Genomic DNA, 17,832 nt, shown 5'->3' on the forward strand with positions numbered 1-17,832 from the left:
GTCGACTCCTGAGCTTCGCTTAAAGATCTCTTGTTACAGAACCCATGCCTGTATCTAATATCATGGCAGCCAGGACAAAGAAACCCAAGATGAAAAATGTGACATTGTTCCCACTGATGTGACTTCATTAGAAGCAAACACATCAAAACCTCCATAGGTGCCAGCCTTGTGGCAAAGGCGAGGACAATGTCAAAAGAAATCTCTAGGTTGTGTCCACTAGCTCCACCCACCCCCCTACCCGCCCCCCCCCAAAAAAAACCCCCACAATGTCTCTTTTTTTCACTTAAACATGCTTCACAGTTTGGTCATCTATATATTCAACCATGTAGTTTGGACACTGGAATGCAAAGAATAAGATGTGATTGTTGAAATACAAAACACATTAGAGAACCGTGCACAGACCACTTGGAAACCCTAAGATGACAAGATGCAGGACCGGAGAAAAGGGTCCTCTGGGTTTCAGAATGAATCCATATCACACCCAGAGGCACAGGGCTATTGCATCAGGCACTTTACTATGGAGCACCATTTCAGACTAGTCCAGGTGGATTGTGGTGCTGCCTAAAAAAAAAAAAAAAAAAAAAAAATTCCCTTTTGTCAGTTCTACACTGATTTCAAATTCACGAACAATCTACACTACACGGTAGTATCTGCGTGGCTTTGGTCTCTGTAAAATAAACCTGATCAACACCAGCCCAGGGTGGGGCTGGGGAAGCTGTGTACTTGGGACTTCTGAGGTGCCACACCGAACGGCACAGGCTGAAACCCTCTCCACCCAGAGCACCCTGTGGGCACCCGGGGTGACTACCCCAAATCCTGCACAGAGCGTGGAACAAAACTGGTTAGAGATTCAACGCGGGCAGAGCTTAGTTTCCGCTGAGGATCCGAAGACTCGTCCAAGGATTTACTAAGTCCCGACAATAACATTCGGTTTTAGGAAGATCGGAGAGGTTCTCAACTTTAGCTCCCTGACACGGGTCGCAGGGTGACCGTGCATCTGACAATCGGAAAGGCTCGCGACTGCCCCAAGACCCGCAGCCTCCTCCAGGGCGCGGCGGGGACCGGAGTACTTGCGCGCTCAGAGGCGAGGGCATTTACCTCGAGTCGGCTAAGACTGGAGCTCTTGGAGCGCGACTTCTTGCGCAGGTACACGGAGAAGAACCTGCGCACCGTGAACTTCTTCATGCTCAGCTCCATCGCCCGGAGCCCAGCCGCGAGGAGCCGCAGGGCCGGAGGACGCGCATCCCCGACGCATCCCAGGCGCGCGGGGTCAGGTCCGCTCGCGGGCGCGAGCGGCCGGGGAGCCCGGCACGGCGGCCATCGGCGCGGGGCGCGGGCGGCGGGCACAAAGGGCAGGCCGAGCCGGCCACAGCGGCCGGGGGCCCAGCACTCCCGCCTCCTCCCTCCTCCTCCTCCTCCTTCTCCTCCTGGTCCAGCCTGCGAGGACCAGCCCCAGGCAGCCCCGCCCCCCCGCGCCCCGCCCACGGCCACTACCGCCAATCAGCGCCCGTCGCTCAGCCCGGCCTCCGCCACTACGACCAATCAGAGTCTGCTGCCCCGGGCTGTCCCCTCCCTCTCCTCCTCCTCCTCCTCCTCCTGGTCCAGCCTGCGAGGACCTGCCCCGGGGAGCCCCGCCCCTCTGTGCCCCGCCCACAGCCACTACCGCCAATCAAAACCCGCCGCCACTCCCGGCCCTCCGCCACTGCGACCAATCAGAACCTGTCGTCCCGAGATCTCCCCTCCCCCTCCTCCTCCTCCTCCTTCTGGTCCAGCCTGCGAGGTCCAGCCCCGGGCAGCCCCGCCCTCCGTCGCCCCGCCCACAGCCACTATCGCCAATCAGAGCCCGCCGCAACGCCCGGCCCTCCGCTACTACGGCCAATCAGAGCCTGCCGCCCCGGGCTCTCCCCTCCCCCTCCTCCCTCCTCCTCCTCCTCCAGCCCGGGAGAACCAGCCCCGGACAGCCCCTCCCCTCGTTCCCCGCCACTACCACCAATCAGCGCCCAGCGCCCCACTGCCCCAGGCTCTCGCTTCTTCTCCCCGCCCCGTCCTTCCGCGTACGCGCTCGCTGTGGCTCCGCCCCCACCGCCCCTTCCACCAATCAGCGCTCTCAACGGCGCATCCCTAATGAGCCCGCGGAAGGGACCGCGGCGCCAAGCGGGGAGAGCTGCGCGGCTGCTCGGCAGCGACTGTCGCTGTCTCTCTCTCTCTTTGGTTGGCCTGCTGGGCTGTTTTCCTAGCTTGGGATGTCATTATGTTTTCTTTCCTTAAAGCATCCATATAAGGACTTGGCTCTCATGCGTTTCTGTGCTGGACAAAACTTTGCTGATTAGCAAACACTTCTAGAAAACAGAACAAAACGGGGTGGAGGGTGCTCCAGGAGCTGCACAAGTGATCTACACCGCTCTTCTCCCCTTGGCCCCAGCGGCCCTCCCCATGAGCGCGTCCCCGCAGCCCGGGCGCCCGACCTGGGGGTCCGCCAGTCTTTGCCCGGTGATGACTGGACCCCAGCGCAGCCCAGGGCGGCCGCACCCAGCTGGGGAAGCCTCCGCGGCTGTGTTTGGAGAACAAAGACACACACCCGTTCTCCATGACCTCCGACTCCATATATAGAAAATTACCCAAACGGAAGATTTACCGGGTGTCCTGAGTGTCCTAACTCAGGGCCCTCAGCAACCAGCTGCTGGCTGTAGGGCTGCAGGGGATTTGCCCTAAAGGGGAACACAGTTTCCCGCCCCCCGCGCCCCCCCCCCCCATCCCCAGAAATGCTCTTCAGAGGGCTGGAGTCCGGGGCCAAATTTGTGACCTTTGGACTTTGTGCAGCCTTTTCTGTTTTCTTTTTGTGCATTGTCCACGTATTTTTGTTTAAAACACGGACCAGACAATCTCATTAACAATCTACCACCACGCCCTGAAAAGTCCAGAAGCATCCGTGCACGCGGCGCTGTGTGACGAGTACTGCTTTGCCAGGCAGATTGTGAAAAATCTACCTGTCATATGATCCCCTGGCTTAATCAAAGGCTGCATTAATAATACTGGTGTCAGGCTATCTTTGCTACAGCGAGTAAACAGCGGAGGCTCCCAGAAAAGAACTGGTAAGTTCATGCTACATCTGGGTCAGCAGGTGAGGTCAGACACTCTCTGGGGTTTAACGAGGGTAAGCACAGTCAGTTTAGCATCAAGATGCTGGCGCTGCCGTTTCCTTGCCGATGAGCCTGAGCACACTTGCACGTTCTGTGTTCCCACTGTGCATCTCTAAGATGAAAACAGGCCCCGAACCGGGTCCTGCTTCCTGCAAGGATTCTGCTCGGGGCCATTATCCCTACTCTGCAGAGGAGCTTCCTACCACCCAGTGTCCCCCGCCAGCACCACTCAGGCATCCCAGCTCTAAACAAACAAAGACAGGCCAGGGCTGTGCCATGTGGCTGCTCTGAAAGAGAGCACTTGATGGACAGCAGACATCAGGCTGGTCACCGGCTCCAGGAGTGAGGAAGGGGCCAGCTGTGGGTAGATGATGCAACTAGTCAGACACGGGATTATGGCTTGCCAGCGATGCTAGCTCAAGGGCACCCTGTGCAAGACAAACACCTTGGGGTAGGTCCAGATTAAGGCTTGTGCTTCACCAACAAGAGCATCTGACCTGTTGTAACAAGACAGGAAAGACATTGTCTCTGGGACGTTCAGGATCCCCCATGTTCGAATGCTACAAAATGGCTCTGTTGAACTTGGACATCTCAAAAGAAAAATGAAAGTAGCTTTCATATTTCAGCTGAGGAATTTATTTCATTGCTAGAATAAGTCTGTTTGCTTTTGTCCCGGTAAAACAGAGATATATAAAAATCTCTAGCAATCATTGTCCACCACTGTGTGTGCTAATGCAACCAAATCCTCCAGATCAGCAATCTTGGGTAGGTATCAGGGCCCACTTTAACCTGACTCCAAACGATCCCTAGCAAATATTGGGAAAGAAAAGATGAGCTTAATAAAGGCTGTTGCCCAGATGATAGAGTGGGGAGGCTTGGAGAGAAGACCAAGAACTCAGAGACCCCTGATTATCCTGAGTTTCTTCCTGACTTAAGCACGATCCATCTGGGACTGAATTCAATAGCTACTGCTGCTTCTAAAAGAGGACCAGACTGGTCAGTGTGCATTCAAATGGGTTGAACATAGGATTACAGAGCTCCTCTGAGTACCTGGCCCTGTGCTTGACATGCGGAAGCACAACATGATTACAACATGGCCCCTGACCTCCAGAAGTTCACAGCTGTGTGCTAGAGAAGCAAAGTGAATAGACAGTCTGATGTAGGTTTTACATAATGTTGAAGAAACATGTAAAAAAAATGCTCCACGAACAGAGATGAACGAAGAGCCGACCCTAACTGGAGAAGCCGAGGAGGAGGGAGCTTTGGGGTGAACTCTGGGGACGAGGAGACGTGTTCTGTGCAGACAGAGGAGGTGGGGTCCCAGGCTGTGGAAGAATAAGGTTATTGGGAACTTGGAACAAATACAATCTCATGACTGATTAATGAAAACTAAAGTTTGTACCAAGTCCCGAAAACACAGAAGGCAAAGGATTTGAGAATCCCGAGGATGATAACAGGGAGCTGTCCTTCTCGCCCTGGGCAGGAAGGGGAGACAGGCTTTTGTCAGGAAGGTAACTGGCAAACTCCGTGCCCTCCCACCTTGCTTTCCCTCCCTTCAGAGGGCTTTCAGGGATTGGGAGGACGCCCCCTCCTTTATTTCAAGCCCCGCCATGAGAGCTGTGATGTCTGGGGGTCAGGATTCTACAGGAGGGAGCAGGGCAGCCCCAGCCGCAGGGAGGCCCCAGGAGGGGCTGTTCACAGAGTGGCCTGCGTCCCAGGGCGCCGAGCAGAAAGGATGTAGTGATGTCTGCTACACATGGTGGCCCAACAGTGAAGAACCCGCCTGCCAACTCAGGAGATGTGCGTTTGATTCCTGAGCTGGGAAGATCCTCTGGAAGAGGAAATGACAACCCACTCCAGTACTCTTGCCTGGAGAATTCCATGGACAGACGAGCCTGGCAGGCTACAGTTGTTGGGGTCACAAAGAGTGGAACGGGACTGAAAACAACAACAGATCAGAGTGGCCGGCATGAGATCTCTAAGTACCCCCAAAACAAGAGGCTGCTCTCCTGTGAGTGGGCTCCAGCCTGGTGGACTGGGGTTCTCTGGCCATAGTAACCTCAGAAGAAGACAAGATGGCTGTCCATGAGAGAAGGGGCCAGGCCGGGTCCAGAGAGCAAGGTCAGCTGGGCCAGGAGCAGATCAAATCCCTTATGATTATACAGTGGAAGTGAGAAATAGATTTAAGGGCCTAGATCTGATAGACAGACTGCCTGATGAGCTATGGAATGAGGTTCGTGACATTGTACAGGAGACAGGGATCAAGACCATTCCCATAGAAAAGAAATGCAAAAAAGCAAAATGGCTGTCTGGGGAGGCCTTACAAATAGCTGTGAAAAGAAGAGAAGCGAAAAGCAAAGGAGAAAAGAAAAGATATAAACATCTGAATGCAGAGTTCCAAAGAATAGCAAGAAGAGATAAGAAAGCCTTCTTCAGTGATCAATGCAAAGAAATAGAGGAAAACAACAGAATGGGAAAGACTAGGGATCTCTTCAAGAAAATCAGAGATACCAAAGGAACATTTCATGCAAAGATGAGCTCAATAAAGGACAGAAATGGTATGGACCTAACAGAAGCAGAAGATATTAAGAAGAGATGGCAAGAATACACAGAAGAACTGTACAAAAAAGATCTTCACGACCCAGATAATCACAATGGTGTGATCACTGTCCTAGAGCCAGACATCCTGGAATGTGAAGTCAAGTGGGCCTTAGAAAGCATCACTACGAACAAAGCTAGTGGAGGTGATGGAATTCCAGTTGAGCTATTTCAAATCCTGAAAGATGATGCTGTGAAAGTGCTGCACTCAATATGCCAGCAAAATTGGAAAACTCAGCAGTGGCCACAGGACTGGAAAAGGTCAGTTTTCATTCCAATCCCAAAGAAAGGCAATTCCAAAGAATGCTCAAACTACCGCACAATTGCACTCATCTCACACGCTAGTAAAGTAATGCTCAAAATTCTCCAAGCCAGGATTCAGCAATATGTGAACCGTGAACTTCCTGATGTTCAAGCTGGTTTTAGAAAAGGCAGAGGAACCAGAGATCAAATTGCCAACATCCGCTGGATCATAGAAAAAGCAAGAGAGTTCCAGAAAAACATCTATTTCTGCTTTATTGACTATGCCAAAGCCTTTGACTGTGTGGATCACAATAAACTGTAGAAAATTCTTCAAGATATGAGAATACCAGACCACCTGATCTGCCTCTTGAGAAATTTGTATGCAGGTCAGGAAGCAACAGTTAGAACTGGACATGGAACAACAGACTGGTTCGAAATAGGAAAAGGAGTTCGTCAAGGCTGTATATTGTCACCCTGTTTATTTAACTTATATGCAGAGTACATCATGGGAAACACTGGACTAGAAGAAACATAAACTGGAATCAAGATTGCCGGGAGAAATCTCAATAACCTCAGATATGCAGATGACACCACCCTTATGGCAGAAAGTGAAGAGGAACTCAAAAGCCTCTTGATGAAAGTGAAAGTGGAGAGTGAAAAAGTTGGCTTAAAGCTCAACATTCAGAAAATGAAGATCATGGCATTTGGTCCCACCACTTCATGGGAAATAGATGGGGAAACAGTGGAAACAGTGTCAGACTTTATTTTTCTGGGCTCCAAAATGACTACAGATGGTGACTGCATCCATGAAATTAAAAGATGCTTACTCCTTGGAAGGAAAGTTATGACCAACCTAGATAGCATATTCAAAAGCAGAGACATTACTTTGCCAACAAAGGTTCGTCTAGTCAAGGCTATGGTTTTTCCTGTGGTCATGTATGGATGTGAGAGTTGGACTGTGAAGAAGGCTGAGAGCTGAAGAATTGATGCTTTTGAACTGTGGTGTTGGAGAAGACTCCTGAGAGTCCCTTGGACTGCAAGGAGATCCAACCAGTCCATTCTGAAGGAGATCAGCCCTGGGATTTCTTTGGAAGGAATGATGCTAAAGCTGAAACTCTAGTACTTTGGCCACCTCATGCAAAGAGTTGACTCATTGGAAAAGACTCTGATGCTGGGAGGGATTGGGGGCAGGAGGAGAAGGGGACGACGGAGGATGAGATGGCTGGATGGCATCACTGACTCGATGGACATGAGTTTGAGTGAACTCCGGGAGCTGGTGATGGACAGGGAGGCCTGGTGTGCTGCGATTGATGGGGTCGCAAAGAGTCAGACACGACTGAGTGACTGATCTGATCTGATCTGATCTTGTCTCTCCTCTCCTCCTGCTCTGACCCTGAAAGGAATACTGTGGCTTCCAGTGGGATGGACACTCAAGCCAGGCAAAGAGAAGGTCTCAGTTTGATCAGCCCTTAGGTCGTGAGACACTAACTTCTTCGTCAGGTTTGAAACCTAAAGTGAACGTCGTCGTCTCTTGTTCAAGAAGGGGAAGAAAAGCCATGAAACCTGCCAGCCGCCTTCCACTGTTCACTTTTTGAACAAAGAATGGAAGGGGTGTGATGGCCCAAGCACAAGCCAGGTCTGTGCAACAGACCAGCTACAAGGGGTCTGCTCAGAGCCGAGTCAGCAATTCAGGGTCGAACTCCGAGATTCAGATTCGACCTGTGATCACCATGGAAGTCAGAAGCCCACCCACCAGGGTGGGGGGTGGCAGCGCTCTGCCTTCACTCTGAAGTGGACTAAATACCCCTACCTTGCAGACAAGGAGGACAGAGAAGGACAAGTCTCCCCTTAGACATTATGAGCACAGCCATCTCTGACATAGGCTGTGGCCCTAATTCACTCTCTGTGTAACCTAAAAACAGCAACGAAAATTCAAGTTGAGAATTTAAAGTGGTCTCATGGAGAAGGAAATGACAACTCACTCACTTGCCTGGAGAATACCATGGACAGAGGAGCCTGGTGGGCTACAGTCCATGGGGCCACTAAGAGTTGGACAGGACTGAGCGACTTCACTCACTATAGAGTGCTTACGAGGTACCAAGAGATTGTCATGGATTTTGTATTTATTATGAATAATCATGAGATTTCTTTTATTATCCTCATTTACAGTTAATAAAGTTCAGAAGCAAAAAAATAAATAAAGTGGCCTCAGATGGTTCTTTGCTGTGGTAAGGAATCTGCCTTCCAACGCAGGAGATGCAGGTTCGATTCCTGGGTCAGGAAGATCCCCTGAAGGAGGAAATAGCAACCCACTCCAGTGTTCTCGCCTGGAGAATCCCATGGACAGAGGAGCCTGGTGGGCTACAGTTCATGGGGCCACAAGTCGGACATAACTTAGTGACTAAGTTACCACCACGGGTATTCTTGCCTGGAAAACTCCATGGACTGAGAAGCCTGGCAGGCTGTAGTCCATGCGGTCACAAAGAGTCGTACACAACTGGGCAACTGAGCGCACACAGGCGGTTCTTAGCCCAGGGGCCTAACAGAAACCTCAGAAATGCTCTCTAGAGAAATCCACATTAAACCCAGGATTCAAAGAATTCTTTGCATGCAGCTTCCAGGAGCTCAGAGCCACTGAACAGGGACACGGCGGGGTCAGCAAAGTCAGCAAGACAGCCAACTATAGAATCAGCCGTGCGGACTTCGGCTCTTGGACTTAGCCAGGTGTCGGATATAAAATCAAATCTAATAAGTTTAAGGAAATAAAAGAAATGAAAATTTGATCAACAGGAGTTCCCTGGTAGTCCAGTGGTTGAGAATCTGCCTGCCAGTTCAGGGGACATGGGTTTGATCCCTGGTCTGGGAAGATCCCACGTGCTGTGAGGCAGCTAAGCCCGTGTGCTGTACAACTACTGAGCCTGTTCTCTGGAGCCCACTCTCGCCAACAAGAGAAGCCACTGCAATAAGAAGCCCGAGCACCGCGCCTAGAGAGTAGCCCCCGCTTGCCGCTACTAAAGAAAAGCTACAGGAAGCAGTGAAGATCCAGCGCAGCCCAAAATTAAATAAATACGTAAATATATATTTTTAAAAAGAAAATATGATTAACAAGCGAGAGACTCTAAAAACGAACAAAGTACTTCTGGAAATGAGATGATGCAGTCCTGGACACCAAACAGGTACAGCTGAATATAAACATCCTCTTTATCAGAGAGCAAATTCAACGCGGCTGTGGCGAGGTGTGTGTGATCTTAAGACGCCGCGGTGAGAAGCGCTGCGTTGTGGAATGTACATCAGAAAGGGAAACATCTGGAATGACATTCCCACTCGCTCTTCCGATTATGACTGTGTGAAAATCCTCCGAACCTCTAGAACTGGGGCTGACTTTGTCAAGGGGTATAGCTGGCAATGTCTGGGGACATGCTGGAGTCTCACAACTGGGGGTGACGGGAAGGCTGCTGCTGGCATCTCGGGGGCAGAGGCTGGGGGTGCTGGTGAATCTCTGCAGCACCCAGGACATCCCCACAGAGGATGACCCCATGCAGCACTCACCAGTGCCGAGGTGAGAAAGACCCCTCTGTGAAAATGTCTACCTTCCTCACAAGCTCATCACTGCAAAACCAGCAATCCACACAGGGAAACCAAAATGAGAAAGTGCTCTGTAAACTGTAAAGTGCCCGAAAGACGCTATTTGTTAAAATCCTAGAGTTCCACCCAGGAAGATCAATGACATGCCCGGGAAAGGAGTAGCCCCCCACTCCATGTTCTAGAATGCTGATCTGGAAGCTTGCTCCATCGGTCTGTGTCATCCGGCGTAGGGCACGGCCAGTCACCTCATCACCCGAACCAGAAGATGAGCCCACCAGCACTGTGTCACGCGTGGGTTCCGTGTGCAGTGACTCTGACTTGCCGTGATACCGTCTCCACGGTGTTCCTGTCTCCCTCTTTTCCAGCTGTTCTCACCAGAGTGTGGTGCTTCTGGGCTCAAGGCCACGCCCCATAAGTCATCTGCAGTCTGCCGACCGATGTGACCTTTTTAGAAGCAGAGCCCGAGGGGTGGGGAGTGTATTCTCCTGCACGAAGCACCTCTGTTCCTGGGCCCGCCGCGCTCACACCTGGGTGAATGGGAGCGTCCAGCCTCCGTGGGGCCACAGCCACTGCCAGGGCGTCCTTTCTGCCCTTCCCACCTCCTCAAGATTCAGCATTGCTCCGGGAGGCCTACTGAAAATCTGTGCCCCACAGGCGGTGCCAGGGCGCCCTCGCCAGGGTTCTCGTTTTCCTTACCTGCTAGATAACCACCGCTGGCCTCTGTTAGCCTCTCACACTCACGTGGACACACTCAGGATGGCCACTGTGCACAGCACTCTGACACACTGGCCTAAAGGGATTTGGTGAGGAAGACCTGGGCCTGCATTATCATTCCATCTCTGTGATACACTGTGAACGCTATGAACCAGACACAGCGAACCCATTTACGAGGTGGAGACACAGGCCCAGGGAGGTGAACCGACCATCTAAACTTATACAACAGGACAAGAAGAATTCAGACAAGGTCTGTGTGTGCAGGTCCTCACAGATTCACAGCACTACACTAGCTCGGTGTCAGAAGAAGCCACAGGAAGGGCTGGCCACCAGGGGAGACAGGCCAGGGTCCTCCTTTCCCTGGACACCCGCCCTTAACCGAGAAACGCCCCTGGGGCCGAGATTCCGGTGTCAGAGCGCCTCCCAGACCAGCTTTGGTGGCGGCCTCCAGGGACTTCCTTACGGCCTTGGGGACACACCGCACGTGTGTCCTTGGCGGCAGGACGCGTGCCCTGGGAGCAGGGAGGCCAGGTGTCCTTGTGAAAAGCCAGCTTACTCCTGAGGCCGTGGAGGGACGCCAGGGTGAGGCTCTGACCACGTGCGCGAGCCGGGGCAGGGCGTTTGAAACCATTAACGTACATGCGCTCACTGGGTCTTCTCTGATTTTCAGTTTTAAAGCGGGGAGGGGCCGGCATCTGTAGGACTTCCGGGTTTGCGCTTCGCTGCTGTTTCCACGTGGCTATGGGCTGGGTCGCGTCCCCTCTAAAAACGTACGTTAAAAGTCTGACCCCCAGAACCTCAGACTGTGGCTTTGTGTGGAGAATAGGGTCACAGCACGTGTAACTGGGAAGACGAGGTCGTGCTGGAGCAGGGAGGGCCTCAAAAGAAGGGCCGCGTGGAGGCAGAGAGAGCGGAGGAGGCCGCAGGGACGCGGAGGCGGAGGCCGGAGCGGGGCGGTCCCAGCCGGGAGTGAGGAGAGGCGGGGAGATTCCGAGCGGCTGGGCCCTGCACCCCGACCTTGGCCTTCAGGCCTTTGGACCCGTCAGACAGCACGTGTCTGCCGTTGGAAGCTCTGGTTTGTGGGGCTCTGTGTTTGTCACCCTTTTGTTATGGAGGCAAACACACTCCCCATCCCACAAATCTGCAGTGACTTTCCTGACAAAGACGGTCAGTGGGGAGGCTCACGACCAAACGGAGAATTTGGACAGAAACGGTGTATGAGGACACTGGGCTGTGAACAGAGGAATAACGGGCTTTTTTTTGTCAACCCAAGCCCATACATAAACTAGAGAGGAACTTTGAAAGGAAGGGAGCTCAAAGGAAAGAGGAAACAGGTTAAAACTATAGCAGGAAGGATTTTTGTAACTTAAAAAGGAAAAAAAAAAAAAACAACACCCTCTAATAATAGAAAAGTTTCTCAAGACCTGGGTTGGGTACAAAGGAGAATGCAAATTCCTTGCCAGAATGTTTTTTAGCAAGAAATCTTTTTTTTTTTTACTTTAAAAATTTTTTTATTTTTAACTGGAGGATAATTTCTGCTGTACATCAACCTGAATCAGCCAGAGGTGCACGTATCTCCCCTCCCTGTTGAACCTCCCCCCCACCTCCCCCCCACACCCCACCCCTCTACAGCCTTTCAGGCATGAAACATTTATATTAGCAATGAGAACTAGACAAGCACATCAAAAATATGCAGGGGCACTGAAAACAGAACAACAGAGCTTTAGGCTGCACGGCGTGTTGTGTCCTGTGGTCCATCCCTCACCCTCTTCATCAGAAGGACACAGGACCAGGCTGGGCGGTGGGGGAGGGCGTTCTTGGCAATATGGTGGGTTACATATACAGAGGGGATTTCCTGAGACACAGAAAACAAAGGGAAATTCCCCTTATTTGTTTTCAGAGCATGGCTGAGCCAACAGTGAGCAGGGGAAAACAAATTCAGACCAAGAATAAGAAAATGTTCTCCCAAGGTAAGTGGTGTTATGGGCGGCCTTTGTCCTGGAGCCTGTGACAATTCCTGTGGTCTAGACCTGAGGTCTTAACAGGATCTGGAGAATGGGTGGGACTCGGGGGGCGGGGGGAGGGTGGGGACTGCAGAAAGCCTGGGTCATGCAGGGCAGGTCACACCCACCCTGAAGTCAGGACCCCACTGGGGCAGACTGTAAGGTGAGCTGGGAAATTCTCTCCCTGCAGGAGGAGAGATGCTTTTATAGGTGTGAGCGCTGGAAAGAGGAAGAGAAAAGAACTCTCCTCTCTGGTTTCTGAAGCTCCCACACATGACAGCTGAGGACAAAACTTACACTCCGAGCGCAACCTGAAAAACTCCAAGCCAGAAACCTCCTTCTTAAAGATCCCAGTTCATAGCAGCGAAAGGGCCATGCGGAAGCAAATGTAAGTTTTCTGGAGGAACATTCTTCAAACATGTCTCAAAGCTTAATCACAGAGAAAATTGTAAGGAATATGAGCTCGCAGTCATCAGTTGCTAAATTCACGAGAAGATAGGTCACCAGGAGCAAGAGGGAGTAGAGATAACAAGCTGCAGAATCAGACAGTGTAGAGACTACAGGAACTGAAGCCTTTGTATAAATTATATAAAGTGTGTTTGCTTAATATGTTTAAAAAACAAAAGGGGGATTGAAGGCATTACAAGGAAATTAGAGATTATAAAATGATAAGGCAGATTTGTAAACAAAAGTAGAACTTTGCAAATAGAACTATAATAATGTAAATTTACAACAGATTTTATTTTCCTGGGCTCCAAAGTCACTGTGTACACTGGCTGCAGCCATGAAATTAAAAGACACTTGCTCCTTGGAAGGAAAGCTATGACAAACCTAGACGATGTGTTAAAAAGCAGAGGCATCACTTTGTCAACAAAGGTCCATCTAGTCAAAGCTATGGTTTTTCCAGTAGTCATGTACGGATGTGAGAGTTGGAACATAAAGAAAACTGAGCGCCGAAGAACTGATGCTTTTAAACTGTGGTGTTGGAGAAGACTCTTGAGAGTTCCCTGGACTGCAAGGAGATCAAATCAGTCAAACCTAAAGAAAATCAGCCCTGAATATTCATTGGAAGGACTGATACTGAAGCTCCAATATTTTGGCCACCCAATGAGAGGAGCTGACTCATTGGAAAAGACCCTGATCCTGGGAAAGATAGAAGGCAGGAGGAGAAGAGGGCGGCAGAGGATGAGATGGTTGGATGGCATCACTGACTCAATGGACATGAGTTTGAGCAAGCTCCAGGAGATGGTGAAGGACAGGGACATCCTTGCATGCTGCAGTCCATGGGTCACAAAGACTTGGACATAACTTAGTGATTGAACAGCAACAACAATAATATTAAACAATAGTAGGCAAAGTCCAATAGAGAGTTGATAAAGGAAAAGTTAGATCTGCTGAAAATTGACAGAGTGCAAATCAGAGACACTTCTAGATCAAGAACCTGAGAAAGTTCACGACCAGTGAAAATACCACATGGAGAGCTGAACACTCATGGCCAGCAAGGAAATAAAAATCAAGTTAGAAATGAAGTCTTGATTGAAAAAATAGCACAGCAGAAGGAGGGTGGTCAATTACAGCCTTTTAATGTCCTTGTACTTTTTCTGTATGTCAGTAAAGACGCAGATTACTTTTAGACTAAATTAAACATACGTGCTAAAATTTCTAGAGTAACCAATAAAAAAGTAAAAATTCACTGTGTCCGGTTGTCCGTTGCTATCCATGAACCAGCTCCAAGAACCCCTCGGATACCAGAATCCACAGATGCTCCGTCTCTTATGTAAAATGCAGTGTTACCACTGCTGGGTCCAAGGTTGGTTGAATCCAAGGATGTGGAACCCAGGGATATGGGAGAGCCAACTGTACCTGCTAAACTAATAGAGTCAAAAGTACAGAACAAGAAAATATTCCAGAAGGAAATATAGGAATTCAGAAAAAGCAGAATGAATGGAAAGCAGAAGCTGTTGGGAGTGGCAACGTCTCTGCATTCCTCATGCATTCATGCTGGCCACACTCTTAACCCATTTCTCAGGGTTGTGTTTGCAGTGAGCAGTGTTGGGGGATGAGGTAGCGTTTTCCTCTAGGACAAAGAGCAAGCTTGCTGACCCCTTGTTGTAAACACAAGGTCCCCAAGCTCAGCGATGCTTGCCTGGGATGCAGATTCACTGTGAGCACAGCGTCCATCTGGCCCCTGCAATGCCCCTTTGCGTGTTCGGGGGCAAAGGAAACCAGTGGAAATAGGTACTCATGCCACTTGAGTGAGGAAGTCCCTTCTCTCTGATCTGGAAGCTTGTGTCTTCCTCCAACATCCCCGAAATAGGAACATGCTAATTATTAGATTCTAAGTAGGCAGAGTCAAAACCTATACCTTTTGCATAAACTAAAAGTGTAGAAAGAAATGAATACATATCAAAAATTGCAATCAGTGTGAATGGGCTGAACTCTCCAGTCAACAGACAAAAAAAGCCAAATTGTTTTAAAATGGATTTAGCTTCAGAGATAATTCTAAAACAAGAGACACAGAAAACTTGAAATAAAAGAATGGGAAAGATATGTCATGCAAACACTAATAAAGGGAAAGATGATGAAGCAACATTAATGTCATACAAATGACAAGCATATGAAGATATAAAAAAAGTCACTATATATTCAGAACTTCCAGTTCACCAGGAAGACATAATAATACATATTATGCATGTACCACATAATAAAGCTTAAAAATATATTCATCAAAATTTGGCAGGATCAAGAAGAGAAATAGACAAGTCCATTATCATTTGGAGGAATGCCCAACACATGTCTCAATAAATGAAAAATCAAGCAGAGGAACAAAAATCTGTAAATATTTGAATAATTAAACAATACATTTAAGAAAGTTGACTTAAGGAACAAGTACATATATCCAGCCACTTTAGACTGTGCATTCTTTACAAGTTCACATGAAATATTTACAAAAAATTGACCACATTATAATCTAGGCACAAAGTATAAAGCAGTAATTAACTAAGAATTAATTTCCAAAAAATAAAGTGAAAATTAATTTCACAAGTGCTTGTTACCACATAGATTGATTTTTCTTACCATACCACAAGGATCAATTTTATTTCAGTAATAACCCCATAAGATTGGAAAATTTTTTAAATACAATTTAAATAGTATTCCCATGTATAGAAACTGATGATCTATCAGAGGCTTTGTGAAACAGCCATGTTTTGGCAAACATCTCAAAGCTATTTCCAGATCAGTGTCTTGGGCTGGCTTTCTTTTCCTACAAAGCCAAGTGAGTTTGCTGGTCCTCACGCAGATCTGTGGAAACAGCCTGTTGTAAACACCTGAACTGAGCTCGGTCCTTCCCACCGTCTCCCCACACTCCCCCTCCTGCTCCTGGGCTCCAGCCACATGCCCTTCTCTGAGCTCCTAGGTGGGCCCCACTCCTGAGTGTCTCGAAGCCACTGCACAGCCACTAATCCCCATCTGGGCCACACGGTGACCCCCCCTCCCTCGAAAGGTTAGAGTCCACCTGCAGCTCTCATACCCAACACCTGTGCTTCAGGACGCTTTCCACGAACCCGAGAATCAGTCAGGCCCCCGATGAGATGCTCTCAAGGCAATGGCAGTTATCTAAATTATTTAGATTGGAATACTCAGCTGTACGCATGTGACCATTTGATTAATGCTTTTCTTCCCGATGGGCTTCCCTGCGGGCTCAGACAGTAAAGAATCTGCCTGCTGCTGCGAGAGACACAGGAGACCGGAGTTCAATCCCTGGGTCAGGAAGATCCCCTGGAAATGGCACGTGCTCCAATATTCTTGCCTGGAGAAATTCCATGGACAAAGGAGCCTAGCGGGTTACAGTCTGTAGGGTTGCGGAGAGTCAGACACGACTGACGTGACTGAGCACGCACGTGCGCCCAGGTGTGTGTATGTGACCCTTTGATTAATGCTTTTCTTCCTGATGGACTGTAGACTCCACAAGGGCAGGAACTGTGTCTGTTTTGCAAACCACTAGCCTCAGTGCCTGTCGTGATGCCTGAACATGCAAAGCAAAAATTTGCTGAGTGGATAGATGCGTGAATCGGCCAGTGGACTGCCAGGCAGAGAGCCACCATGGCTTTTCAGCACAATGTGCTTTGTGATGTGGGACAGAGGAAAGAATGAGTGGACTCGGAGAGATCAGCTGCCCACCCCCTCCTCTCCCTCCCACTTCCTCTCTTTCATCCAGTAATTAGCACATCACCTCCTGAAACTAGGGGCCAATCAGTTATATGCTGAGGAATATGACATCTACTTTCCCAAAAAAGAGAATTCTTTAGCAGGGAACAGATGTTAGGTTCACAATGGTACATCCTGAAGTTCAAAGCTGTGCACAGACCACACTCCTGAGCCAAGCCCCACCCCCATCTCCTGTGCCTGCCACCCCATACCCCCAGCCCATGACATCACTGCTTCCGGTTATTCTTGTGACTGTGCTTCCTTCCTGGGATAGCGGCGAGGGGCAGGCTGGTGACTTTTCAGGAAGTCTGAGTCTCTGATCCTGCCACCCTTCCCCGGGAGCAACTGCTTCAGCTCATCTCCCCGACTTCTCAGGAAGGATTAGACTGAAGTTGCAAGCATGAAAGCATATTGCAAAAGCATTATCACTTGGGAATATTTTAAACGGCGGTCTGGAAATGTGAAAACCCTGGGAATCTGTCATTTTCATGGAGGATTAACCTGACTGGGGGTGTGGTTTGTGTCTGCCAAAAGGTCGTTTGAAGTCCCAACCCGCAGAGCTATGAATGAGACTTTATTTGGAGATAGGGTCTTTGCAAGTGCAGTGAGGTCAAGATGCAGGCACAGCTGGACGACGGTTGCCCCTAAATCCAGTGTCGGGTGTCCTTGTAAGAGACACACTGTCAGAGAAGAACACCGTGCTGTGATGGAGACAGGGACTGGAGCAATGGGTCTAGACTCCAAGGGACACCAAGAACCGCCAGCACCGGCTGGTGGAGATGGGCTCACCAGAGCCTTCAGAGAGCAGAGCCCTGCCAACGCTGCGGAGGGGCTCGGGGGCACCGTGAGCGCTGGGGGCTTCGGGGTCACTTCTTTGGTACAAGCTCTGGTACAAGAAGCCTCCCTGGAGGCAGAATTAGGGTCCCTGAGAGCAGCACTGAGTCCCAGGCGACCCCACCCTCCCTGGTACTGCTGGTGAGCCAGGAGGGCGTGAACCAGTGGTTCTCACTCAGGGGCTCAGCGTTTGAGCATTTTCATCTATCACCTTCAGTTTAGTTCAGTCGCTCAGTCATGTCCGATTCTTTGCCTCCTTGTCCATTGCCAACTCCCGGAGTTTACTCAAACTCATGTCCATTGAGTTGGTGATGGCATCCAACCATTTCATCCTCTGTCGTCCCCTTCTCCTCCTGCCCTCAATCTTTCCCAGCATCAGGGGCTTTTCCCGTGAGTCAGCTGTTCGCATCAGGTGACCAAAATATTGAAGCTTCAGCTTCAACATCAGTCCTTCCAATGAATATTCAGGACTGATTTCCTTTAGGATGGACTGGTTGGATCTCCTT

At 49.8% G+C, this 17,832-nt stretch overlaps 1 protein-coding gene across 4 annotated transcripts in view; it reads right to left on the bottom strand.

The window, feature by feature from the left end:
• The window catches only part of RPS6KA2 (ribosomal protein S6 kinase A2), a 328,370-nt gene that overhangs the window by 156,068 nt on the left and 154,470 nt on the right, over positions 1-17,832 (bottom strand). Inside the window, exon 1 of one of the 4 annotated variants that reach the window (XM_070377017.1) lies at positions 1,099-1,418. The exons of the other annotated variants lie outside the window; for them this stretch is intronic. Coding sequence (XP_070233118.1) covers positions 1,099-1,197 — 99 coding nt within the window. The 5' untranslated portion in view covers positions 1,198-1,418. Of the gene's footprint in view, positions 1-1,098; positions 1,419-17,832 lie in introns of those variants that run through there. 4 annotated transcript variants of the gene reach the window in all.

This window comes from Bos mutus, chromosome 9, assembly GCF_027580195.1.
Source record: "Bos mutus isolate GX-2022 chromosome 9, NWIPB_WYAK_1.1, whole genome shotgun sequence".
Classification (NCBI taxonomy): domain Eukaryota; kingdom Metazoa; phylum Chordata; class Mammalia; order Artiodactyla; family Bovidae; genus Bos; species Bos mutus.